Source organism: Onthophagus taurus, chromosome 7, assembly GCF_036711975.1.
Source record: "Onthophagus taurus isolate NC chromosome 7, IU_Otau_3.0, whole genome shotgun sequence".
NCBI lineage: Eukaryota > Metazoa > Arthropoda > Insecta > Coleoptera > Scarabaeidae > Onthophagus > Onthophagus taurus.
In genome coordinates, this window is record NC_091972.1 from 13,471,493 (window position 1) to 13,499,106 (window position 27,614).

General features: G+C 33.5%; 4 protein-coding genes across 4 annotated transcripts; all 4 read right to left on the reverse strand.

The window, feature by feature from the left end:
- Window positions 1-723: 723 nt before the first annotated feature.
- LOC111425271 (tyrosine protein kinase receptor torso) lies at window positions 724-10,612 on the reverse strand. The gene is made up of 10 exons (XM_023059201.2): window positions 10,370-10,612; window positions 9,165-9,213; window positions 4,758-5,221; window positions 4,537-4,702; window positions 4,311-4,483; window positions 3,976-4,254; window positions 3,708-3,918; window positions 1,632-1,830; window positions 1,088-1,573; window positions 724-1,031 (listed from the first exon to the last, which is right to left on the reverse strand). Exons 1-10 carry the CDS (start codon window positions 10,502-10,504, stop codon window positions 803-805), a joined length of 2,391 nt encoding a protein of 796 aa, XP_022914969.2. The 5' UTR covers window positions 10,505-10,612; the 3' UTR covers window positions 724-802.
- A 493-nt stretch (window positions 10,613-11,105) lies between these two features.
- Window positions 11,106-11,392, reverse strand: LOC139430511 (dolichyl-diphosphooligosaccharide--protein glycosyltransferase subunit 4). Its single transcript, XM_071197594.1, has one exon. It carries the CDS (start codon window positions 11,390-11,392, stop codon window positions 11,288-11,290), a length of 105 nt encoding a protein of 34 aa, XP_071053695.1. The 3' UTR covers window positions 11,106-11,287.
- On the reverse strand, window positions 11,254-16,653 carry LOC111425154 (Vesicle transport protein Use1). Its single transcript, XM_023058948.2, has 2 exons — window positions 15,673-16,653; window positions 11,254-11,393 (listed from the first exon to the last, which is right to left on the reverse strand). Exon 1 carries the CDS (start codon window positions 16,356-16,358, stop codon window positions 15,729-15,731), a length of 630 nt encoding a protein of 209 aa, XP_022914716.2. The 5' UTR covers window positions 16,359-16,653; the 3' UTR covers window positions 11,254-11,393; window positions 15,673-15,728.
- A 3,148-nt stretch (window positions 16,654-19,801) lies between these two features.
- LOC111425144 (uncharacterized) lies at window positions 19,802-22,670 on the reverse strand. Its single transcript, XM_023058935.2, has 2 exons — window positions 22,388-22,670; window positions 19,802-22,336 (listed from the first exon to the last, which is right to left on the reverse strand). Exon 2 carries the CDS (start codon window positions 22,331-22,333, stop codon window positions 20,516-20,518), a length of 1,818 nt encoding a protein of 605 aa, XP_022914703.2. The 5' UTR covers window positions 22,334-22,336; window positions 22,388-22,670; the 3' UTR covers window positions 19,802-20,515.
- Between the last annotated feature and the right edge of the window lie 4,944 nt (window positions 22,671-27,614).

A 27,614-nucleotide genomic window follows, 5' to 3' on the forward strand; every position in this document is an offset into this window, starting at 1 on the left:
TTATTGGTAAAATGCATGCTACAAACTCTTCTATTTGCCCTTACTTTTTGAACCGGCATTGTCAAAAAATCATTTCGTTGGATAGCATTAATCCATTCTTTGTATAACTGAAACAACAATGTTATTATAAAACAAACACCCCTTTAAAATAAATTAATCATTTAAATACAGATAAACAAGTATACATACCTCTTCATCCTTTGGAAATGCATGCATTTTTATGCCCTTTATTCCATAAGAAGGACAATTTTTTACTGAGCATATATGCACCATATTTAATTGTTACACAATTCGTTTTTTGCAATCACAAAATTTTAAAATTAGTAAAAAAAAATCGATCAAAACTTAAACGAAACGCTGTTTAACTAACAGTCAGTTAAACTGAAATAAACAAATAAAATGGTGGACCCAGCGGACCACGCGATCCAGTTGGGAAGGGAAGTGGGGGCAAGTGGGGGAAACGCTACTAACGCCTTCAACGGTGAGAGGGAACACTACATTACGACAACTTTTGGTATAGGAAGTTGCCACCCCCTGGAACCAACTGAAGGTTAAATGGTTAAAACCAAGTGAAGTTAGCTGAATTAAAAAACTTGGAAGTTGAACTGGTTGAGTCACAAGCGAAATTTTTAAAAGAAGATAAGATTAGCATTATATCGAAATGTGTTTGAATTCCAAAAATTCTTTAGGTATAATTTTAGGAATTATAATAAAATGAAACGATATTTTAAAAAAACGTTTATTGTAACTTAAAATAAAAACAGCAAAGAAAAAAATTAATAAATACTTCATATTTTATTCGTTATTTGTGAATGTTCCACCGTGGTTTAACGTATCTATCGACGAGTTTCGGTATTGTAAAGTCTTTGGCATTACTCGAATGCGTGTTATTAATATCTATACATGTATTTAAATCTATGTGTAAGTATTCCATTTCATCCTCCATTAGTGCTTCAATTGAATGTCTTATTTCCGTAAAAGTAGGTCGATCTTTTGGGCTCATTCTCCAACAAGAACTCATTATATCATATCTAAATATAAAAAGATAATTAATTAAATAATTAATTATTAAATTATTAAGGATTACATTTCATTTCCACAATTGCTAGGACATTCCATTCGATATCCAGATTTTAATAATTTTAAAAGATGTTCAGTTTGTACTCCAGGATAAGGATTTCCACCCAAATTTATAATTTCCCATAGTAAAATACCAAAAGACCAAACATCACTTTGTGTGGTATATTGTTGGTGTGTTAAACATTCCAAGGCCATCCATCGAATTGGAAGTTTTCCACCCGCGGTTTTCCGATAAACATTGTCTACATAAACATCTCTACTTAATCCAAAATCCGATATTTTCACAGTTTTATCGTCACACACTAAAACATTACGAGCTGCTAAATCTCTATGCAAAATTTTTAAATTAGCCAAATATTCCATTCCAATAGCAATTTGTCTGGCAAACGATAAAAGTTCTTTTGGTTGGATAACCTCGTTTTCCATTTTTAACCGATCGAAATCGTAAATTCGATTTGAAACAGCCATATCTTGATTTAAATAATCCGAAGAACTGGAAGAAAAAATACTTTGATGATTATGTTTATTACAAATTTATCGAAAAAACTTACAGATTTATGATTTTATTCCAAATCGATTTCAAGTAACTTTGAAGATCGCCTTTTGAACAATATTCAACAACTAATAACGGACCGTAAGATTCTTTAAGACTAAATCCAATTAAAGAAACTAAATGGGGATGATTTCCGACGGTTTTCATTATTTCTAATTCTTGTTGGAATTGACGCAGTTCATCAAATGTTGGGGCATCTGAAATTAATTTTAATGTTTTGTATATACAATGGTTTTTAAGTGAATATCTTTTATTTTAAAAAATAGATTTACATTTTCAAACTGGTCGAATTGTGTTAAAATGTATTAAGCAAATTAAACCCGAATATGTAAGAATTAAAAATAAAATTTACAATGAAATCATATTAAAACGGGATAAATAGGATAAAACGTGTTTAAAAGACGTTGGGTTGGGTTAATTTGGCAGAAAAACGTGACAAAGCAAGATTCTTTTAATTAAAAAGGCGATACAGTTGAAGTGGTATCTGTAAGGTCTTTTATTTCATTAATGCTTTTTCTCTGCCGATGTGCAGAAAAACACAAGGATAAGAAAAGATAAATTGGAAAATGCAATCTTGGTAGTAGCCCATCTGTAGAACATATACTAAGTTTTGCCAAAAGAAAAAAAATCTCAACAGATTGACATCAAACCTTATTGAACTTATAAGAACCTGAAAAACCATTAAGAGAAGATTAATGAAGAGATTATCGGCGTTCTGATACTTTTAGCCATTCTTTGGCTATTCTCCACTAATATTATTTTCACTCCGAGTAGGTGAACTTATTCTTACTGTCTGAGGCTATCAAGGGTGTTGATACAGATGGCATTACTATCTGAGGTTGCTCTAGACAAATGGCACGTATTGGCCGAAAGAACTACTTATGGCTATTGTTATCCCACTCAGACAACATATCCGAAATAGTTTTTCTGTAATATGTCCGAATCCAGAGATCTACCATTAACAACTATTAAATTCATCTAATTTTCATTCTTTCGTATATTTCTCGATATTTATGTATTTGAGAGTAAAAGTGAAAGAGAGCAATATTGTTTAGAGTAAAATTTACTATAACTTTTGCCCTAAGTTTTTCTGTAATATGTCGGAATCTCGTGTTTTACCATTAACATTTTGTTAATTCATCCAATTCCATATTATCGCATGTTTCTCAATATTCATGCATCTGAGAGCAAAAGTGGAAAAGAACAATATTGCATAGAATAAAATTTACTACAATCTTTGCTGTAAAACTTTTTCATCAACATGCTAAAATCATCTCATGCTAAATCGTAAGATTAACTTTGGTGTTCAATTTTTATAAAGTATGCTTTATACAGGGAGCTTCTGCAAGTCGTGGCATAATTTTAATCACAAATACTGAAGTGAAAATGAAAATATTTTCAATATGATTTGGCTTAGAAAGACTAAATTTGGCTAAAAGTGAACACCTGTATAGTATTGATCCCGTCTTTGCATATTTCTCATGATAACATTGCACTGTTTGCCAAATTTTATCTTTCTAAGACAAACCATATTGAAAATATTTAAGAAAATGTCTATAAATTTCTTAACTTTGATGGCCTCTATCTTCGTCGGGTTTAGACCAAAAATTTTTACACAAATCGTCATCCTTTTAACTTACTGCCACGACTTACAGAAACATTTGCATTGAAATCGTTTGTTTTAATATTTTTTTTCAAAATTTGCAATTCACTAAAATATTGAAAAATTAAAATGTTCATTTTTATCAAGAAAAATATGACGAAGAATTTAAAATATTTAACAATAACAAATGCTGCATTTTACAAAACTATTTAGTTGCGGCAAAGTAGAAAAATAACCTGATGTATCAAGATAAAGTTGAATTAATCAATTTAACTACGCAATTAAACTATTAACGAATATTTACATATTTCGAGAATAATTTCAACACTTCATCTGCTTGGAAATTGATAACTATAAAAAACGTAGACTAGTAATTGATATAAACTTGATATGTGAACCTATAATTAAAATTAGCCATGAATTTAACACAAACTCAACTTTTTTAATGTATTAATTAATTGTATTGCTTACTTTTCAACATCTTCACGGCTACCTCAAATTGTTGCTCGTCCTTTTTCAACCAACCATAACGAACAATACCGAAAGCACCTTGACCAACAACCGCTTCCAAAGTAATATCTTTCGGGTTCACCTCCCATTCGTCACCCAAATAGCCTTGCATTTCAAAATTACAAATCGTTTCACTTACGTAAGATGGATTTTTTGTAGTTATTTTTAAATGCTAAACTCAAAAAATTCATGGATAAACTCAAAAATCTTCAAATCAAAAAAAAATTACCTTAAAATATTGTGGTCTTTGTAGTGCTAAATCTCTTCTTTGCTTATATCGCATCCAAAACATTTTTGCAGCTATTGTTGTACAAACAGCAATCGTTACGCTTAAGATAACAAAAACGATGATTAAATAGTAACTTGTTCCTGTTAATTTGTGATGTGCTTGTTTGATTTCACCACTAAAGCTAGCTACTTTACTGCTTCCTTTTTGTGACCAAGCAGTTATAAAAACGTGGTAAAAATAATTAATGTGGACGTTTTGTAATAAAACTGACGTTTCATTCTATTAAAAAACACAACATTAAAATAATCTACAAAGATATAAATCCAATAACCTACCCCACTTATATTTAAAGTCATTTTAGATTCGTTTAACCCATCAAAAGAAACTTCATAATGATCTGGTAAAAGACTAGGTTTGGCCCAAGATATATTTAAATTGAAAAGTGAATAATTTTCGACTCTGTTAATATAAATTTCGTCGACTTTTATGTTTGTTGGGGGATCAGGTGCTGAAAAAAAAAGTAATTAGAATATATTCTTCAGAAATTCTTGTATAACTTACGGCATATTGATAAATTTTTATGTAAATGTAAACAACTCGGTGTTTCGAAAGTGATAGGTAAACTTTCGCTTTCTTTAGAAATATCTTTAGACGTCGCTTTGATTCGAATCGTATAATTTTGACTATAATCTAATTGAGGAATTGTAAATCGAAATAACGAATTTATCTGGAATAATTAAATTCAATTTAATTAATTTTTTTTTAAATCAATTAACGCTTACATCTTCAATTCTTCCTTCTTCAACATTTAAATCTTTAAGGTAAACGTAAGAATAGTAACAAGATAAATCTTGGGCAGGTTCAAACTCGACCAATGCATCGACACCTTTATGACTAGCAACAAATTTATCTAATTTAATCTTTTCAACGGGCATAGGAACGTCGTCATTGGAACTTGTCCGGCAAGAAATGCAAATGTGAGGTTGAAGAACTTTACCAGTATCGGTTATTAACCAAGTTCTAACATGATAACGAGTAGCGCTTTTAAGATTTTTAATTAAAAATCTTTTCGATTGTTTCATAGTTCCATTTTGGGCAAACCGCCATTTAGAATCATTGAAATTGGCGATTTCAGAAACGAACGTAAATTTTTCTACAGTTTCACCTCCTAACTGAAACGCTAAACTATCGTTATCTCTGCATAGTAACGTTTGGAATGTGCTGTATTTTTTTGTCGTCGTTGTGCCTATAAAGTGTTTTAAAAATATGTAGATAAATTTATTTCTAATTTTTGTTGAGGTTGTAGTAATGATTTAATTTTAAATAATGGTATTTTTTACTATTCACATAGCGCTGAGAACGTAAATTACTATAAATAAATTAAATAAACTTTCCTTCATTAAAATATAAACGAATAGGAATCAATGTTTGGACAAAATAATTCAAAGCGTCAACGAAGTCAAGGGCGGATACACCATGGGACAGAAATCCTTGAGAATCTCATGTTATGTAGATGATGGCGGAAAACGAGAACGACTTACAGTGAATGCTATACCGATTCCAACCTACAGTGAAAGGACTAAACATAGAGATATCCAAGGAAAAAACTGAAACAATGATGATATCGAAAGAGCCTGTCAGGTGCAAATCGTTCCATTAGACGATTAGACAGAGCCTGTTCTGTAGGTATCTGGGCGTTGACATTTCTAGCTGCAGAAATTTGCATCAGGAAGTTGCACAAGTCTACAAAGGCTTCAGAATAATTGAATATCTAACAGACATCGTTTGGGGGAACAGAGAAAATAGCCAACGAAAACAAAGAAGTTCTTAGGAGAGTCACCGTTGCTAATTATAGCTTGCTTTGCACTATCAGACATACAAAGACCAGAAACCGTTCACCGTAACAATAAACTTAGAGTATATAAGACAATTATAAGACCTATGGTGTAGGACATGTTAACAGAGTAGAAAAAGGGAGACTAACAAAGAAAACTATCAACGCTGGAATGACTTGAAAAACACTGCAGGGGAGCAAAAAAAGAAGCCACTTCAAAAAAAGGAACCATTCAATATTATTAGGCAACCGAATTTCTTGTTTTACTTCATAAATTCAATAGTAAATGTGCTGCCTTGCTTAAGTTTTCAGAGAATATTGTTGTTGGGTTAGGTTGGGTTCCCCTCAGGAGCCTAGTAAGTAACTAGTTACGGGTTTAGCAAACCCCGAGGATATCTGAACTGAAGGAGCACACCTCGATAAAAAAACACGGACTCCCTCCCTAGAGTACAGGTGAAAAGAAAAGATATCCAGAACTGACACGGCACCGCGAGTGAAGCGTTTTTAGTGTTTTCAGTGTAGCGTATTGTTAAGATCGACACAGGGAAGATGAGCTAAAGAGTCCCCGCAACCTTATTGTTGCTTCTGCCAGAAGGGGCGTTGGCTGATGTGAGCTTTGTTCTGCCGAAGGGGAGTCTCCGTCGTGATCAGATACTAGCCCTTTCGAGACCTTGATCGTGTAGTCAATTGCGGGAGGGGTCGGGACCTCCACTGATGCGACGAGCCTACCGTCCTAGTTCGGGTAGGCAAAGCGGTGATCGAGCCTTGGGGAGCTGAGGTAGTGGAAAATTTCTTCGAGGATATACCCTTGCCTGATCTACATCCAGCCCTCTACTTAATCCATAATACGCTGGTGGAATAGGAAGTATGGATACTGAAGGATGCACAGACAAGGGGAACGATAAGGACACACTTTTCTTAAATATTATAAACAGAAAGGAACTTAATTATTAACATTAGTTACATATCTTATATGTATATGAAGTGGGAAACTTGCATCAGACTCTTTACAAATCTTTAAAGGATTTCGATTTTATAACGAATTTCAACCACGATTGTTATGTTCGGGTGATCATTCATACAAGCGAAGTGATGACAGTATATGACATAGTTGGCCTATCCAATAGCTTGTAGACCCACCCTATACAATGATACAGTAATTTAATGTTGAGTGAATAAGTACAAAATCAGAAAATGTTTCTTTAATATGAACTTCGAGAAAGCTCACTGTTATACCTAGTAATATACCTCTTTGGAGATTATCTAGAAGAAAGCTTTCGACCTATGATTTGAAAGCACATTTCAAATACAAATTTCCAATGCATGGTGCCGATCGTAAGCGAACCAGATACAATTGAAGTACAAAAAAAAACCGAGGTTCAATTTGATTTCGAATGGTCTACTTAAACAACTACCAAAAAAGGCAGTCGTGATTAACATATCTGAATAATGCCACCTTTAAGCCAAAATGCACCCCAGCTCTCAGAATAACAGCACAGGTCAACATGATACCTAAATCAGACAAATCGCCAAATAATGTTACCTCATGAAAATTTTTCTAAGCGATACTCAACCATCCAATAAGTACATAGAGTCTCTAATATTGTTGAAAGGACTCTAGGGGCCGGTTCAAATAAACAGTCGCAAAATAAACTCGGCATAAGCATTGCACGTCGCGTCCTTATTTTACCTACATAAAGAAATAAAGACTTTTCCCCTCTCTGTCCGCATGGCTCCGACGTTTGCAATCTCAGTTAAAAATATTGCAAACGCATCATTTAAGAGTGAGCATCTATGGGAGTTAATTGCATTAGTTAACACTTAAAACAACTTAGTTAACCGTAAGTCCTAGACGAAAACTGATTGAGTGAATTAGGTGTAATTCTCAGAGGTCCAACCTTAATGGAATCGCTACAATAATTTGCGGCGATGTCCGAATCTTCCTCTTGAAAATTTTGAATGGAGGAACTTCCTTCCCATGAAGCACGGTGAAGTGAATTTCAACCCACCATCTTCGACTGTCATTCAAAAATAAGTCAGTACTGGGACATATCGGGATCCAGCTAAAATAAATTATTACTGAACCCAGCCGTTGTTGAGGCAATGCAATTTTGCACAATGCTGTTTATACCATAGTGATGATATTCAAGCTACTAGTGCGGTGGATCTTAAGATGTATTAGACGAAAGCTGCACACCACCCTCGATTTTTACAAAAGTCGCAAGTGCAGGAATAAGAATGATGTACGGCCACTGGATTGAGACGATATGATGTTAATTGTTATTTAAATAAAACTTCGCAACCTGGCTATACAATAGTTACTTATATGCCAAAATCACGAAGTTTTATTTCCCTAACGAATAAAATTGGGATTCGATCTTCCCCAGCTGGCACAAAGACTTATTACCACACTAACTGTGTTCGACCAAGCATTTCCACCATGCCGCAGTTTAATAAGAATTAATATTCTTCCTGATGCTACGAATCATGGCACAGTCATGAGTTTAAGGGATCATTCCCAACACTGTTTGTACCAATGATTTAACATATATCCTAGTTTTGCAATAATTCCTTTTGTTGGAGTTTTTCAAAACGTAATTGTTATTTTATGTCATTAGTAATTCCAAGAGAAATGCTACGAAAAAACCGCTTTGAAATTCGATTTGGAAATGAAACCCATTTGATTACCATCCAACGACTCCATCACAACATCAACAAAAAGTGTTCCACAAAACAAACTTGTATAACTTCAGATGAATTGATTCAGAACATTTTGATATTACTAAGACAATATCACACCAAGAGGATTGCGATTAGTCACAGCAAGTCTTATAATATTTTTATCATCAACTCCCTGCCACCAAGCTGAAATTAAAAATTCCTATACAACAATTTGCGACGAAATTTTATGCTCAGAAGTAATCATTCCAACTATCAAAATGTCTTAACACACTTTTAGACTTTTGGTGCATTCAACTTGTTGTGGCTGAAGGTGCTGTTGTGGGGCTATTTTTAATCAGAAAACATACCCTGAACTATTTTTAAGCAATTTTAGTTTATTATATCAATGAATGATGTACTTTTTTGACTTTTTTTCGGCTTTTTTGGAAATCGTGAGCCATTTTGTTATGCGTATTCAGTTGCTTCATCAGTGTTTGCTTCCAATGCATCAATTAGTTTAGATAAAGAGATTGTGTTGGTGAATGTTGGTTTTGCCAAAGTTTTTATATAAGTTAATAAAATAAAAATTGTTTTTTGGCAACAATAAATAACTAATAATTTATTTACCACATCAATAATAATAAACAACCTCAACAAAAAATAAAAAAAGTTAAAAAAAAATTAGAATACCAACCTTCAACAGCGATAGGTTTTTGAATACAGGTAGATCGGTTCAGAGACTCCTAAAAAAGAACATTTCGAATAATCGCCGACTTAAAAATTATACTAGGTAATCTTTTTCTTATTTTGTTTGAATATTTTAATCCTAAATCAGTACAATAACCTAAAATGATTTTTTGATATTTATTTTTGTCTCCTTTTTTCTATACCCAAAAAACTGGAACTTAACTGGAAAGAATTTAACATCTCGGGTTCAAGATTCTCAAAATCGGTGAAGGTCTAGATTAAGTTAGCCGGCTTTGGCAGGTAAATCTTGTAAATGTGCCGAAGGATATCTTAGTATCGACGTGGAGAAGTTGACCGCGGAAGCGATCGCATAAATTTGTCTACATTGTCTGGGTCTGGTGCATAAATGAATAGGTAATTACAACTGGATGGAATTGCTAATGGGTGCTCTATGGTAAATGGTAAACTAGCGGGATTTTGCTTGTTGTTACAAAAACAGTATTGATATGATTTCGATGACATTTCAAAAAAACAATTTTAAAACTTAGTAACTTAAATTAGAAAGTTTCTTTTTCGGTTTTATTTAAAATTAATAAAGAAAAATACGAAAACAATTTTTAAATTCTTAAAATCGATTTGTTATAAATAACCACAAACAACATAACCGACGTTAAAGTGCATACAGTTTTTCTAATAATTAACTTCAAACCGGTTAAAAATATAAATTAAGTTATTTTTTTTGCGACTTCTAATAAATTAGCAACTAGACTATGATAATTTTCATCTGATAAATCAATTTACAATTTAACTTGCTTATTTAATTATAATTTATATGTAATTACACGATATGTATACCTATTGAAATGAAAATGTAACGATTTCTCTTAGTTCTATCCCAAAGATTTCACACTTTCTCCTTTTAACATGTTTTTCTATAAATTTTAATTTAAAGGCGTATAATAATGATCATAACAGAATAATTTCACACATAAAGTTCCGGTGAATTATCATTATTCAACTACGCATCAGTGACAATAGAAAAGTATAATAGCAAGAAATTACCAATTATAATTTGAAATAGATTTCGAGAATTTACGCAAATCAAAAATCAACATTAATAAACTATCGATCATATATCATTGAAAATAATTTCTCAAGCATCAATTATTATTGCACTTTATAATTGCGGTTGGCCAATTATGAAACTCTTACCACTTTCGCCAGTTCGGAACAAATCACAAATTGCGTCTTCGGATCCAAATCATCATATTCGGTTACATTTGAAAAAGAAAAATTCACGAATAAACACAAAACATAAAAAATTAATAAAACGTATTTGTGTAGCATTGTAAATTACATCGTATAACTTGGAGAATTATTTTAGAAGAAAAATTGAAAATATAACGAGTAGAAACGCGCGGTTGAAGAATTCAAAACAAACTGGCTAAAACCCGCGAAAACTGATAAGGTGACTCTATTAGTTGAAATAAAAAAAAATAGTGGGGATAGTGAGGGGATACCGACTGGGGCTGTTTGTTGCATCGGCATTTTTTAAACAACCTATGTAATTTGAGTAATTACGAAAAAAATTATTAGACACCTTGTGGTAGTAAACAAAAATTATGACCCTGCGTTAACAAGATGTCATCGTAATTTGATTAAAAATAACAATGTAATTGACATCTATTTAAACGATTAGGTGCGAAATTGTTAAAAAATAAACCAAGTTAGATGTAATTATTATATAGTAGTAACCCAGGATTAACTAATTTGGCTTAGATCAAACTAATATATCTTAAATTAAATATGACCACGAATATATAAGAATAACATAAAATATCAAAAAGATCGTCTTGAAATAAGAAACGAAAAAATCATCAAATTCATTTCATTTTACTTTACACATGTCAAGGTCACACGTTCTGTCACAACTAATCAAACTACATAGTTTATTTTATAAAATAATAATTTATTGCATATCAGAGATTTTCCATTATTATTTTTACAACAAATTTATAGTAAAGTTTAATGTGTGAATTTTGAAATCGGTTCATTTAACGAAATTGAATTTTTAGATATTAAAACAGTACAAAAACTTACATAATACTTAACATCTAATTCTTTATTCTGTTACTTGGTATAAACTGCGTTTATATAATGGTATAAAACGACTAATAAGAAGAGTGTAACACCCAGGAAATTTGCTAACAGGGCTAAATGTACATCTGTGATCATCCTGAAATCAAAAAAATATTATATATCAGTAAAATTATTTTTTAATTCGATAAATGTGTTGAATGTTTACATAAAAATATATTTAAATCATATACAACTATAATTATGGAACAGTATGCAGAAATGCCCGATTCAACACGATTCTAAACAAGTTGCTATTAACACATTGAGTTGCAAATCTTTACAGAAATGATGAATAAGTAGAAATAATTGTCTCCTAGGTGAATGACAGGGAATGTGTTAGGAAAGTTCTCTGTGTATCAGTAATAATTTAGTTGCAAAAATATTAGTTAGAAGTTTAAACACATTGATAAATTGCGGCTCTGGATTATTTGAATTATGCCTCAAAGGAATGCAATAGAGTTATTATTATGTGCTTTAGATACTGCAACGATTTTTGTCATCGAGTCATGTAGAAAGGTTCTCGCAAATAGAGAACAAATTTATTCACGCGCAATAATCAAGCCTATAGATATGAACATGGCTGCAGTAGATTTAGGATATCGGTTACAACATCAATTGCAGTACTTTCCGTTGATGATAATTTTGAAGAACTGTCTTATTGCTATGTCATTTAGACATTTATATCTGACTTTGTTTCCAGAAATAAAGAAAGTTCTTGCAGGCTTCACAAATATGGAAAACGCTTTAAAAAAGATATTGGTTATCTTAGATATTCGTCTCTTGAAGACCATGAACGAGCAAAATCAATTCACGTCACTCTTCTTCTTCCGCTTGTTATAGAACTGTAGAGCTTTGAATTTATAACCATAGTGAGTCTTATGATGTAGTTTTCCATCTTTTCGCCCTCCTGGTGTTCGACTGCTTCCTTGTTTTCCTTCTAATACAATATGCGGTAATCTGCTTTGATTTATCCTCTTCACATGATCGTACTATCCTATCACATTGCTCCCTGATTACTCTTATCTAGCCGTTTCTAATCCAGTTTAATCCTGATGGAGATGTCTCCATTTATACGCATCCGTAAGTGGGCACCAAATATAACCACCATATTTAATCGCGAATCGCTTTCAGAACTATACGCGTTGTAACCAAGCTATCTGGTTTTTAATCTTCTGGAGAGTGTAAGCTGCTTGTATCAAGCTATCACATCTGTGAAGATTTTAAAGTCCAATGTTTTCCAATATAATACCTGAGGGAGTTTTAAGTGTTCCAGCTAGTGATCGATCCGTGGTTATTGTTGAAGATTCTATATCCTCTTCTGTGATGAATCATGTGATTTTAGAATCTATTTAAGAGGATATTAATACCATGAATTCCAAATGCGATGATCATTTGAAATTATATCTTTTCATAAGGTTAAAATAAGGGATTTTTTGAAATCATATTCACAATTTGAATTATAAAATGAGTTAAAAGCATTAAACTAAATCAAAATGTCACGTTGAGGAGCTACCATCGATTTGACCTCGCACGTAGGGTATTTGGAATAATACTTGTTATATTTGATATTGATGCAGTTTATCAACTTCCCTCTTGAGAGTTCTCTGGCGATGAAGATAGGAATGGGAGTAGAAGCAGAAAGGTAAGGATATATCGAGATTACTGACCAATCTTTATAGGCTGGCCTCTGCCTATAAAGATCTTCAGATATTTATTGGCGAACATCCTACTATTGCTGAATTATTAAGCTAAGTTTCCACATGCACAGATTACTGGCGCCAGTACGAAGTCAGTTTATTGGCGCCAGAAATTGTTTCCACATAAATGTTATAATTGTGTACTGGCATAGTAATAAAAATTATAATTTAATAATAAAAATGGCGTCAAGTGATGTACTTCGCGCTGGCATCAATGTGGTAGTCCAAATGTCCTCCTTGGAACTGCACACGTTATTAACAAAAAAAAAGCGAAAACATAGTTGCTGGGTTAGATCGTGGATTGCACGTAGAAATAACCTAGGTGCGTTTAGTACTTAAATTAGAGAATTATACCATGAAGATCAGGAAGAACAGAAAATCGTACTTATAAGATCAGGAAGCATTTTTTAATCATTTAAGAATGACTGAAGAGAGTTTCATGTTTTTGTTGAGGCAAGTATCTTCTAAAATACAAAAATAACATACGCATACGCCCTTCCAGCTCACCTAAAACTGCAAGCAACTTTAAGATTTTTGGCCTCTGGAGATTCTTTTACATCCTTGCAATATATGCACAATTTTATGATTTACAAAAAACACAATTTCTTTGCTTTTGCCGAGGTTTCGTCAAAATTAGGAACCGTTTTCTTTATAATTTCAACTATCCTTCTGACAGCTTCATTTCGTGCTAGTCGGTCCTTATATTACGGAATTTTCTGATTCCACAAACAAGGATAGGTATTAGCGGATTTGTCCATTTTAGTTGGACGAAGACGTTAATAGTTACACGTTTTCTGTATAAATACTGTTACTGGCGCCAAAATGTAGAAGTAGCGTCAACTTTATTGGCGCTATGATTACTGGCACCAATTTATTGGCGTCAGTGTTTTTTTGCTATTTGCACATGCAAATGAACTGGCGCCAGTAATCCGTGCATGTGGAAACTTAGCTTTATTTAAAAACCCGAAAGACGTCTGAGCACTACAAGTCCTATTGGATGAAAAACATGTTTGTTAAGAAAATAAATCATAGGATTATATTTTTCTTCTTGTATCCTTCACCTCTTATTTATTTCGTTAAAAGTACTTCTTCTTAAGCGAACTCCTTGAACTTTGGTGCTATCAGGGATTAATCTGAAGGGACTCTACTTGTAGCGGTAAGGATATTACATTATTTATCGTCGCAATAGAAATTCTCTGCAAATATTCGAGTGCTGAGCACCTATGTCTTGGTGTACTGGAACTTTGTGGGTTTACTTGCTCCAAAATAATCGCGTGCCATTTAACTTATTCCTCCATCAATTCCAGTACATACACAACTGTTCTCCAGCCGAACTAATATTGTTGGTGGGCGACTTAAATGTTTAAATTCGGCATTCTCGTAAAAATGCTAGTCCTCGTTGATACCCAAAGTATATACATTTTGTGTAACTGCGAAGGTACACTACTGTATCGATCTGCAAGTTTATCTAGATAGGCATTACTCCATTTAGAATCTTCCTTTAGTTTTGATAAACGATACTGTATGCCTGGCTGGCTGGTAGATGAACATTAGTACTACAAGCAACTCATTGCTTGTAGTACTGTAGACTACAGTATATTTTCCAATATCTGGAACGAGTGCTCTATTACAAAAAGTACTAAAATGAGGCTAGTTCAATCACAGTTCTTTTCCATCTTCCGATATGGGGCTGAAACGTGGACAATTAAAATAGCGGAAAGAAAGATTGATGCGTTTGAAATGTGAATTCTGCAAATTCTGTGGACAGCGCGCAGATTGAACATATCGATCCTTGGAGAAATGATGATCCAGTATAGACACATTACACGAAGAGATGATAATGATATGGAGAAGTTGATATCGAGAGGTGTAAATTCGTTGTTGACGAAAATATCATTTAGAAATGAATAAGTATCCTATACGATTTTATGACGTAAAGGAAATTTGGCAACATGACTAGCCTATAAGATAACCAAGGTGCTTGATAAGATTTTGCTAATTGAAAAAAAATATTATTTAGGCAAGTATTAGCACCACCCAAGCATTGAATGAACAGATAGGCTGAATGAGAGAGTACAACAGAACCTCTTACAAGCTTAGGCATCTTCAATGTAAGGAAACTCTTGCATATCTATCATGATTTACCAAGGATATTTAAGGCTGATGTATTCCTCATAGCTGTTGAATAATATTATTATAAAAGTACTGATGATAACAAAATTGGACTTCATTTATTATACTTCTAATATTTTGCAAAAGTAATAAACATTGTATATGATCAAATTTGGTTTATAAAATAGGGTCCTATATTCACTATAAGTACCACAGCAAACATTATTCTTTGTGGTCATTGTGAACTTAAAGTAAAAAAAGGTAGCTTTGTTTTGCTATGATTCTTTCATTAACTCCATACATATCTTTATCACAAATTGATTTAAAGAAAAATCTTAAAACTTTTCTATTTAATATATTTTACTAGTTATCTTACTTTAAGAAATAATTTACCATACTCATAATAAATATCAGCAATAATATATAATATAATAAGACATGATCTTTTAAAAACAAATTTAATTTAATCCAAGTTCAAAATTGTTCTTTTTCTTAAATAAAAACATTAAAAAAAAATTGTACATAATTCTTTTGATTGAGATAAAAATTACATCATATTATCTTTACCTAAACCTTCCACAAATTTAACTATCCACCAAAAAATATCCAATAAATATATTAATCTATTTTTTCTTCATGACTTTCATAAACAACACCATATTAACGAACACAACCAAAACGATTAAAATCAAGATCCACATCCAACATTTCCACGCTTTCTTTGAATGCTGCTGTAGTTTCTCAGATTCAACTTTTAATTTAGAAAAATTAGCATCCGTCAATTGATTAGACCTTCCTAAAACTTCCGTATCCTTCTTAATAATTTTATTAGCCAAAGTACTATGCTCTTTTAAATTATTAGTTAACTCAATCATTTCATTGGCAATCTTATCCTGCATATTCTGATGAAAATCAATTAAATTATCGAAATCTTTCCCAGTTCCTTCTTTGGTAACAGGACGTTTTCTAACCTCCAAAAGTTCTTCTCTTGCTGTTAACTTATTCAAACCATCTCCAGTAGCTAAATCTTGTTCCGACAACATTCCCAGATTGATTTTTAAATGCCGAATCCGTTTTGTATATTCAGGAAGCTTGGTATTATTTGATGTTAACGATTTAACCTCCTCTAACATTTGTTCTAACGAGTTAATGTATTTTGGAAATCTTTCATCATCTTTTTGGTTACTTTTAATCATAAGCTCACATTTAGCTAACAGTCTACGTAAATTTACTTCTTGTCTCGATAAATCCATTATTATTAACGAAGATTAATTAAAACCCACACAAAAACAATTTTGTTGATGTAGATAACCTCAAAATATTAGTTTGACGTCGTTTTTGATTAAAGTTGCATTTATAAAGTTTCATTGGAAAAAAGTTATGATGAAATATGTTTATAAAACTTGAATAAACGTTGATAATTACACCAAAAAGCCGGATAAACCAACATTACCGAATGGAGAAGGTACACTGACGTTTTATTTTAACGGTTAAGTTTAATTAAAATTAAAATATAACGAAAGGGAAGTGAAGGTTTTTGTGTGTTGAGTACTTACTTGTTAATTAAGGTTTTTTAATTTAACTTCGAATTGATAAACCGGGTTATATTACGTGCCGGTGGATATTTTGTTGAAATTTTTTTAGGAATTTATCAAAACGATGACAATGCTGCCACGTTAATATATAACAATTGGTTTTTACGATAGATGGCGACACTTAGGTTTGATGTCATTTGAATTTAAAAAATTTTATAAAAGAAGAAAATGTTTAAAAATGCAAATTAATATTGTTACAATTATTTGTGTGTGGTGGAGCATGCGTTCTTAATAATTACAAATTTATTTTTGTTATTTCACTTATTTCCCAAGTAACCTAACAAGAAGGAGCAGTGATACCAATATTAGTTATTGCAGTCAAAATTGATATAAGCAACGGCATATTTCCTCTCCCATTATCAATGACTGATTAAAGTACAAGTTAGTGAATTTTTGTTGTAACTCACATTGAATTCACAAATCAAGAAATGTTATCAACATTGTCCTAGGTGGTAACGCAAGATTTACTTTTATAACTATATTGAAGCAAGCTGGCTCACTCCATCTCAGTTGCCTTACTTACCTCTGGTAAAGAGAATATTGAAAATCTGTTGTCCTTCTATGACTTCACAACCACATGTGTTACCAAGATGACCTCCTTGAAGAATGTGATTTCATTATGAAACAGTTTTTGCCTTCTAACACTACTTCCTAGAACATTATTTTCAACATTACATTAAAACCTTTTTCAGAGAGTTTTGGATGACCCACTTGCAGATCGTTGCCTTCCACAAGATGATTGATATGGCGCCGGAAGGAATACCACAAGGATCCTGAGTTCAGCTTAAACGAAGTTTATAGACAGAAAATTTTGCGTCTCACGATACTAGTGAGATTAGAATGGTAATTATGAACTTCTGGAGAAGCACAACCAAGGAAATCTTTCTAGCGCAATAAAAGAAATGCAGCCCTTTAAGGCAGTGCCTACGTCCGCTACTAACTTATTCTATGAGTCACAATGTCAATATTAGAATAATTAGGAATGCAAATATCAGTAGATAGAAGAAGAAATAAGGACGAAACAAATTAGTATTTAGTTAACATAAAACAGTTTTTTTCAGCAAAATGATTTCAGTTAATTTTTAGCTATTTCGATTAATGCTTCTTCCACAGTAGACGGTTTGAGTAAAGATGCAGAAGAAATCAATTCGGATGGATTATATGGATTAGATGAGTGGGGATGAAGGTAAAGGTACACTTAGTTTTAGGGATTTTTTAGGATTTTTGGATGAGAATGAAATTCAATTAAGAAGAAATGGTAGTTGGGGTTGTGCAAATTATGGATTGGACAGAGCTTAGAGCAGTACATTACATAGATTACATATTGGATAGGCGGACTAACCAACCTCGCACCGCGACCCAGTCCAATGCTCTTAACGAACATTAATGCCCTGCTCGGTGAAAAATTATTCAGATCCTTTGAGGAGATAAACTGCTACCCAATGATCGAGAATCTGATACGGTTAACAGCAGGGCAGTGGCATAAAACATGCTCAACCGTCTCGTCGTCCTCCGCACATAGTGGGCATTCAACATTGTCGGCTAGGTTCAACAAGTCAAGGTGTGCCTTTAATCGGCAGTGCCCATTAAAGACGCCAATTAGAGCTTTAATGGTGCTACGAGCAAGTCCCAAAATATTCCTGGGTTTGATAGTAGCGATGTTAATAAACAACTTAGCGTGTCTCATTCCAGGAGAACTGGTCCACAGTAGGCGAAGTCCCTCTTCAGCCCACAGTCCAATCCTATGTTTGGCCATCGCAAATAATATACCAAATGTTGGCTCTGGCCCCACAAACGCTTTAGCGCCGCCCTCTCGAGATAGCTTATCTGCCGCCTCATTACCAGCAACCTCAGAGTGACCTTGGTCCCAGATTAGAGAAGCTCTGTTACCACAACTCAGTGTGTTTAAAGTTCTTTTACGGTCATTAACGCAAGCCGACCCGATTTCATGGCCTGCAGGCCCCTCTCTCAAGAAGGATTTTAGCACCTATGTCAATAGCAAATACTTCCACCTGGAATACAGTACAGTACATACGTAGCCAGGCTGTAAGCTTGCTTAATCCGAAATGTCTGGCAGTATACTCCTGCCCCGACCCCTTCCGGCTTTTTTGATCCATCTGTGAATATGCAAACATCTACCTAAACCAGAGAATTTTCGATCCAGGACTGGGCTTACACAGAGTTACATTTAGTTTTAGAATTAGATTTTGAGAACATAAGGCTTGGGTAAGGATGGAATTCAGTTGGGTGGGGACGGATTAACTTGGGGTTGTGTAAATTATGGATTGGGGAAGCTTAGGTAGTTATATTTATGATATTGGAAATATAAGGTTTGGGTGAGGATGAAATTGAGTTTTGTGGAATGGATTAGGTTGAGTTTGTGCAAATTATGGATTAGACAGGGGTTAAGTAGGATCGGTAAGTGGATGGATTTAAGTTGGAAAGCATGGGTTAACATTAATTTAGAGATTTCAAAGTTATTAGCTAGATTGGATTGAGTAGTAGTTGAACTTAAGATTATATTTTAGAAGTATTATGTTTAGGTTAGTTCGGATGGAGAGTGGAGATTACGGTAGCATTTTGAAAGTTATTGATTGTATTTTGATAGTGCTTATTTTACGTAGTGATGAAATTAGATTATGTACGATGGGGCATGGAATGAGGCTGTATTGGGTTGGCGGTTTGGATATTATTGACCACTACATCCAGAGTAAGTTGAGGTCTGTTTGGATCAAGCCCAGTGTTGGGTTTGATTATAAAGATAATTTGAATGGAATGGCTTATTTAAATTAAATAAAATAGGTTGGCTTAGGTTGCGATTTTAAAAATTGTAAATTGAATTGGATTAAGTTGTGATTGGGTACATAATTTAATTTTGGAATGAACTTTGATTGTGCAGGGATGGCCTGGATTGAGATTTGGGAAATGTTAGTTTTTGGTAAGGTGGAGTTAGATTCCAATGGTATTATTTTACAAATTATTAAATGCGAAGGAGCTTCTGGATGATTTGGTCCTGCCTTAAACGAACGCAATGGAGTTATTATATGTAGTACATCTAGGATTGATGCAGAGCATCCATTAGGCAAAAAGTATTGCAATGCCATTTGGGCATTTTCATGTTACTTTATTGCCAGAAATAAACAAAGTTTTTGTAGGCTTCACAAATATAGAGATAAAAAAGATATTAGTTTTGAGAAACAAACATCTGGGTTCAGAAAGGTATCTTAGGTATTTGTCTCTTGCAGACTGTGGATCAAAAAAATCAATTGACCTCACTGAAGCAATTAGCTATGTGTTGACGAAAATCACCTTATCAAACATCTTTATTCTTCTTCTGTTTGTTTTAGACCAGTTGAGTTCAAAATTTGTAGCCGTCTTATGATGTAGTCTTCCATCTTTTGGCCGCACTGGTGTTCAAGTACCTTCTGTTTTTCTGATTTTGGTAATCTGCTTTCATTCATCCTCTTCACATGATCCTACCAAATTCCCATATTTAGGAAATGTTACTTTTTGGTAAGTTGATAAATGCGTTTGAAACTCCACATTATTTTTTACACTAATAAATTAAAAATCACAAGTATACAAAAAATATGTATTTACAAAGATACAAAAAATAATTTAGTTTTTAACAATACTTTTATAAAGAATTAAATCACAATGTATTAAACTATTTTTTACAAAGTTTTACCTTTTCTGATACTTTAATTTCAATATAAAAAGAAATCACTATAAATCACTAATTATATAAATTAGTAGAATAAATAACAATACATTTTATTTTTATATGTTTTATATATTACAATTAATTGAATTTATCAATCGTCCCTTCGCAAATCCTCATGAAATTTATTAATATTTTTTTCTAATTGAATAGATTCCTTAACTACACACATTTTCAAATCCAGGAAATTATTTCTGATCAACATTAATCCATCCATATTATCAAACTTTAACTTTTGGTAAAATATTTCAAATTGCTCCTTTACTTCTTGCCTTATCACGTCCAATTGCTCTTTGACTTCCTGCTTGACAATATTTTTCACAATATTTTGAATCTCAGATTTTTCTGAATCGGATAATACTCTAGAACTTTGACTAATAATGGGAGACATGTGGGTTATACATGGACCATCTCCTAATGATTCAGAAGGAATTTTTGGTGTTGAATTTTTTTGCGGCACTTCGTGGCCGCCGGTTGAAAGTTTTCTTCTTTCACCGGGATTACTCAATCTTGATATCTGACGATGCTTCAAAGTGGATGCTGAAGGCGTTTCGTGCTGATGCTGTTCTTGATGAGTTTCTGAAAACCTCCTCTCAGGTATATTATGATAAGATTGTTGATTAAGTTTTGGAGAATTATCTTTCAAAAAGACTGGGCTTGCTTGAGTTTGTTGCCCGTCAACTAAATCTAACAAATTTGGGTTCGAATCTAAAAGTTTTCTAACTCCTTTTGAAATTGGCCCTGCTCTATCAGGCCCTGGACTACTATACGACGAAACAGAGTCTTGATTAATACCCATAGCTGCTAAGAAAGAGTCTTGAGGAGCATCATTTTCAAATTTTTGATCAAAATTTGACACATTCTCTTCGGCATCGTGTAACATATGTCCAAAAGAATCACATACTTTATCATCAGGAAATTCTTGTACTGAACCTATTTCTGGTTTAATTTTAAAAACTTCCCCACTTTCTTCAGTAATATTCTGATTTATAGTATAATCACAAGTTTCATCTGCATCGAGAATCTTTTGGAACATAATTTGTTTTATAAATGAATTATGTGCTTTGAAAATGTATGTTGGAGTGTTCATTTGGCGAGTATCATAAGTGTAAATTGTTCCAGATTGAGTACCAATAGCTAAACCAACACCATCTGGACAAAAATCTATTGCTGTTGGTGATCTATCTAAGAATTGTTGAAGAACCATCCCGTTTGACGCTATATCCCAAAACACAAATTTGCGATCAAGCCCACAACTAACAATTAAATCATTTCTACGTGGCGAAAACGCTACATCGGTTACAATAGCTTGATGGGTTTGATGTTTGTGAATTCGATTAGTTCTGTAACAATCCCAAACAGCAACTAAACCTTCTTCACATCCAGCCATTAATAAATTCCTTTTTGAAGGATGAGTTCTTAAAGTACTTAAAGTTTTTGAATTTGGGATTCTGTATGATGATGAACAATTTGCTGTGGAACTATTATAAGCCATAATTTCGCCATCTTCACAACCAGCAAATAAATAATTATCATTTACTGAATATTCAAGTTGAAACACTGTGGATTTCGCTCTAGGACTAAGATATTTAATAGATTTGTGTTTAATGTCATATATCAAAACATTTCCTGTGGTTGTCCCCAAGGCAATATTCCTTTTAGTGAGATTTTGAAATACTGCACAAGTAGGTTGAGCAATGGAATCAAGTGAAGATAAATGTTTTAAAACCTTGTCTCGGACACCAATTATTTCTGCATGACCTTGACTTGGAACAACAACAAGCCATTTTCCATCTTTTCCCCAAGATATCGTTCTTAATACACCATTTCCATTTGTTTTGTATGTGTTCACCAATTGACCAGAAGGCCACATGTGAAGTTTTACTTCAGCAGCAATTGAAGCGATATACATTTTCTAGGAATGATTAAGAATCAGTTTTAGAAATAAATTCAAAAGCGTACTTACGTTTATTATATCCGATCAAACTCAATAAACAAGTTTTTATTAAGATCGACGTGTTTCTTGTGTTGCACGAAAACGGTTACAAAAACACGATTTTTTAAAAACCAATATTGCAAACGTAAAATTATAAGACTAACTAAAGTTGGGGACTAAAATCCCTGTTAGTATTATGTGGTTTATAACGTTTAGTTGAAATTAAACGAATTATTTGGTTCAAGATAAAAGGGATTAACTAAATATTAAAAAATAAGGGTATACTAAACGCTAACACAACTAACAGAAAAACTGGATGAGAATAATTGAAAGAATTGTCAAAGTTGACAAACATATATCTTTTTTTTCCGCCGTATCGCCATCTATTGATTAATAGTTGCAACAAAAAGTGTGGTATACAGAATATACAGAGTGTTTTACAGACCTTGATACAAAAATGATGGTTGGTTTTATAGAGTTAGAGAAGGTGTCTCCGCAGGTATTAAAATGATAAAACTTATAAAATAATACTGCTGTATATGTAAGTATTCTAACAAACTTTTTTATCTTAATGAGGCTATAGCAATAAAGCTGCATTCAAGTTTCTGACTCTTCACAATAACTCAAATATGATTAAAGGATTTCAAAGCATAGAGTTTCATCGATTTTGAGATTTAAAACCTTGCAATCACACACATAGTAAAAATCTACAAACCTAGTAAAATGATAAATATTTAGCTATTATTATCTAGCTATTGCGAGATCAAGGGCTTTTGAACAGGCAGAGATTTTTAAGTTATTGTAAAGATTCAAAAGATAAACTTGTAAGTATGAGTACACATGAATTGACTCTTCCCAAAGACACAGAATGATTCTGGTTGAATTTTCAATATAGACGAGACAGAGCTACAACTACATGAAAAATTTTATTGTTATGGATAGATTAGAAAATATCAAACCAGCTACTTAATCTCTTATGGTAGATTGCTAAGATGAAGTCTTTAGAGAGTCCATTTGAGATTAATGGTAGATGAACGTATTGACAGTGTTGATATTACCCATCATCCTTATTTCAGGTCTGTTAGCGTTTACTCGATTAATTATCATAATTTTAGTTTTCGTTTTTGGTAATGCGGTGAGCTTGAGTTACTTTTCTGATGTCGCAACCAAGATGGTATCATCGGTGTACTGGAGGTTATTAATTTTTACGCCACCTATTATTATTCCTCTATTTCAGTCTTCCAAAGCTTTCCTCATGGTTCACTCGGCGTAGAGGTTGAATAGGAGGGGACTGGGTATGCACCCTTATCTGATACCGTTTTCCACCTAGAATGTGTTAGTGAGCTCATTCTCAACTCTTACGTATACTGTGTTATTCTCATAGAGAGTCTCGATGATGATTATGTCTTGATACGTCCATTTCATCCAGGATGTGCCAGAGATTGTAGAGTAGGTACTAGACATTGTAGAGTATTGTTGTAATTGAAGAGTACAGAATGGTAAAGTTCACTTTATATTACTATCATCGACTTTAAGAAGGCCTTTAATTTGTTAAGCAGAAGAATCATGTGGCATACTCTAGAAGAATATGGGGTTCCTACGAAGATCATCAGCGTCACCATGGTGCATAATGGAAAACTTATCGATCGTATCCAAGGCAAATTCTGGTGTGAGATGAGGGTGTATCCTGTCACCTATACTGTTCGTCCTGGTATTGGATAGTGTGATGAATCTTTCTCTTACAGAACGAAGGAGAAATGTTATTCAGTGAGGGATGCAAGATAGATTTGATGACCTTGAGTTTGCAGACGATATTTGCCTACTCTCACAAAGATGTTGTGACATGGAGGTAAAGTTCAGAAGATTGCAAGATGAAGCAGACCCAGCAGGACTAAAAGTTAATATTAAAAAAATAGAAATAGTCCTGTGACTTGATAACATTAATGGGAATGATGAAAATGAGGCCTCCGTGCAATTGTACCCTATCTGGCGAAATAAGAACATTAGTCCTCCTGTTAAACATGGAATGTCACCACCGTCGTCAATGCCTGCGACGCATTATAAACGTGAGGCGGCCGAAGGTGATCCAATGAAGACTTGAGAACAAACCAACGATCCATTAGCGACCAAATCAAGGAGAGGGAATGGCGTTGGATTGGCTACACGCTCAAGAAGATTCATAGAGCAGTTGAGATGTCAGCGCTTGACTAAAACCTCCAAGGAGCTCAGAGACGAGGACACCCAAGAAAGACGTGGAAGAGAATTGTTGAGGAAGCGAAAACGTGGAGAGAAGTGAAACATCTTGCTGCCAACTGGATCAGATGGAGAACCTATACTGCTGCCCTAAGCTCCACCAGAAGCGACAGGAAATAAGTCAAGTCTATGCATTGTGGAATCAAATCAATGTTTGTTTAAGCACCTAAACCTGTTAATGAATGATTTCAGTACGCAAAGCAAAGGATATTGTTGAATTTGAGGTGTTGTGCGAATTCAAGTTTGTACTTGAGCATTCTAATACTTAGTACAAACGACTACATGACGTGCTACTCAATGTTGTTCTGATTTCATTGTTCTAATACCGTCTACTCCAAAAATCTAAAATCATAATGAATGGTTGATATTAGTATGTTGTGGATGATTCCATAATGCAATGGATGAAAATCGGTATCCGGAACATCATACTGAAAAACTTTTACTACAAAAGTTGTAGCAAATTGTACCCTTAACACAATGGTCTGTAACATTTTTGCTGCGAGATGCATCAATGTGGAGAATTTTTTAAAAATATGAAAATTAGAAGAGTTAAAAAAAATCGGTATCCGGAGCATAATACAGAAAAACTTTTACTACAAAAGTTGTAGCAAATTGTACCCTTAACACAATGGTCTGTAACATTTTTGCTCCCAGATGCATCAATGGGGCAGAATTTTTCAAAAATATGAAAATTAGAAGAGTTAAAAATCGGTATCCGGAGTATGATACAGAAAAACTTTTACTACAAAAGTTGTAGCAAAATGTACCATTAACAGAACCGTCTGTAACTTTTTTGCTCCTAAATGCATCAATGTAGAGAATTTTTCAAAAATATGAAAATTAGAGGAGTGTTAAAAAAAAATCGGTATCCGGAGCATGATACAGAAAAACTTTTACTACAAAAGTTGTAGCAAATTGTACCCTTAACACAATGGTCTGTAACATTTTTGCTCCCAGATGCATCAATGGGGCAGAATTTTTCAAAAATATGAAAATTAGAAGAGTTAAAAATCGGTATCCGGAGTATGATACAGAAAAACTTTTACTACAAAAGTTGTAGCAAAATGTACCATTAACAGAACCGTCTGTAACTTTTTTGCTCCTAAATGCATCAATGTAGAGAATTTTTCAAAAATATGAAAATTAGAGGAGTGTTAAAAAAAATCGGTATCCGGAGCATGATACAGAAAAACTTTTACTACAAAAGTTGTAGCAAATTGTACCCTTAACACAATGGTCTGTAACATTTTTTCTCCCAGATGTATCAATGTAGAGAATTTTTCAAAAATATGTAAATTAGAAGAGTGTTAAAAAAATCAGTATCCAGAGCATTATACAGAAAAACTTTTACTACAAAAGTTGTAGCAAATTGTGCCCTTAACACAATGGTCTGTAACAGTGTTCAGTTGTTGCCTGCAATATCCAGAGTGATTGTTTCCAATAACCAATGGTCTGATAGTATCCGTACCCGAATTTAGCAGCTGAATCCAGTAATTAATAGATTATTCTAGAACTCAGTAGATAGTATCAGTATACAATTATTGGTTGCAATATTTATAGCAATTGGATACAGTATCAAAAAGTTTGATACAGTTTCCTTCGAGATTAGAACTAGGGTATAAAGGTTGATTCACACATATCTCATGGATGACTCCAGTATTTAGACAATAATTTCAGTATCCAGTTGTTGCCTGCAGCACTCAGAGTGATTAGTTTTAGTATCCAAAAGTTATGGAATCTACATAGCAATTACAATCAAAATCTAGCGGTTGTATCCAATAATTAATAGATGATTCTAGTGTCCAATTAATAGTTTCAGTATATAGTTGTTGTCTGCGTTTTTAGCCATTATCGAAAACTTGCGTGGTGATTAGAACCAGAATCTGTTTGTTGATTCCACTATTTAAAGGATGACTCCAGTATCTAATAGATGATTGTAGTATCCAGTTGTTGGTTGCAGTCTATAGTGACAGATACGATTTGCATAATGATGACTACCAGAGTATAACAGATCATTCACAGACATATATCTAATGGACAACTCCAGTATTCCGTCGATGATTCCAATATCTAGTTGTTGCCTGCAGTATTCAGAGTGATTGGCTCCAGTACCTTCGGCTTAATCAGACAAAGTCATAGATTCTCCGTTTTAAGTTTAGCCGTGATCGCTTGTGGCTGAGGTTTTGAATATGTTGAGCAGCTTTAGGTTGATATGATATTAAATAAAATTTGAAGCATTTAAAAATCCTGTGATTATACGTGGTTATTTAAACTTGAATAAATAAGCCCCATTTCATTACGACCCTATTCCCCTATATATTCTTATAATGTAAATTCAATTAATTTCGGTTTTTCTATAACGAATAAATATTGTACTTCGTTTTCTTGTGATAATGTAATGTTCCTTCTCGGAATACCTAACTCAAGACTACGTCGTCACATGGTATCAACTAATTTATAGTTGCATCATGAGAATACCATTGTAACACAAATAGCAGTCTCCTTATTAATCGCTCAGCCGGAAATTGAGGTAAACTTCTTGGTTAACCCGCCTTCCTAGAATTTACCCATTTACTACTCACCCTATACCCCACCAACACAATTCACTTTGTGTAACTTAGTTACAAATAGGGGGATTGTTTCGGAGAATGGAAACAGTATTAATAGACAAAAAATCAGCGTGACACTTCGGGATGAGTTTATTATTAATGTGGTGTCAATAAACATGAAAGTAACTCATCATGTGTGAGGTAATCGAGAAGCGTTTCCGAATTAAAAATCAGGGCAATAAAGGGGGTTATATCCTGTTTGCGGTTTCTCTCGTGGCGTTCGGACTGGGATTCGGAAGGGAGGCTTCCTCATATTTGCACGCGTTTCAATCTCCCCGATTCGGTAATATATTGCCTCCGCCTGGCTGCCGGACGGGAATTCCCGTCAGATGGAAATCGTCCCTTCCCGTTCCCATTTCTCCTGTTCGTTCAGGTAGGGGACAACCACGAACGTC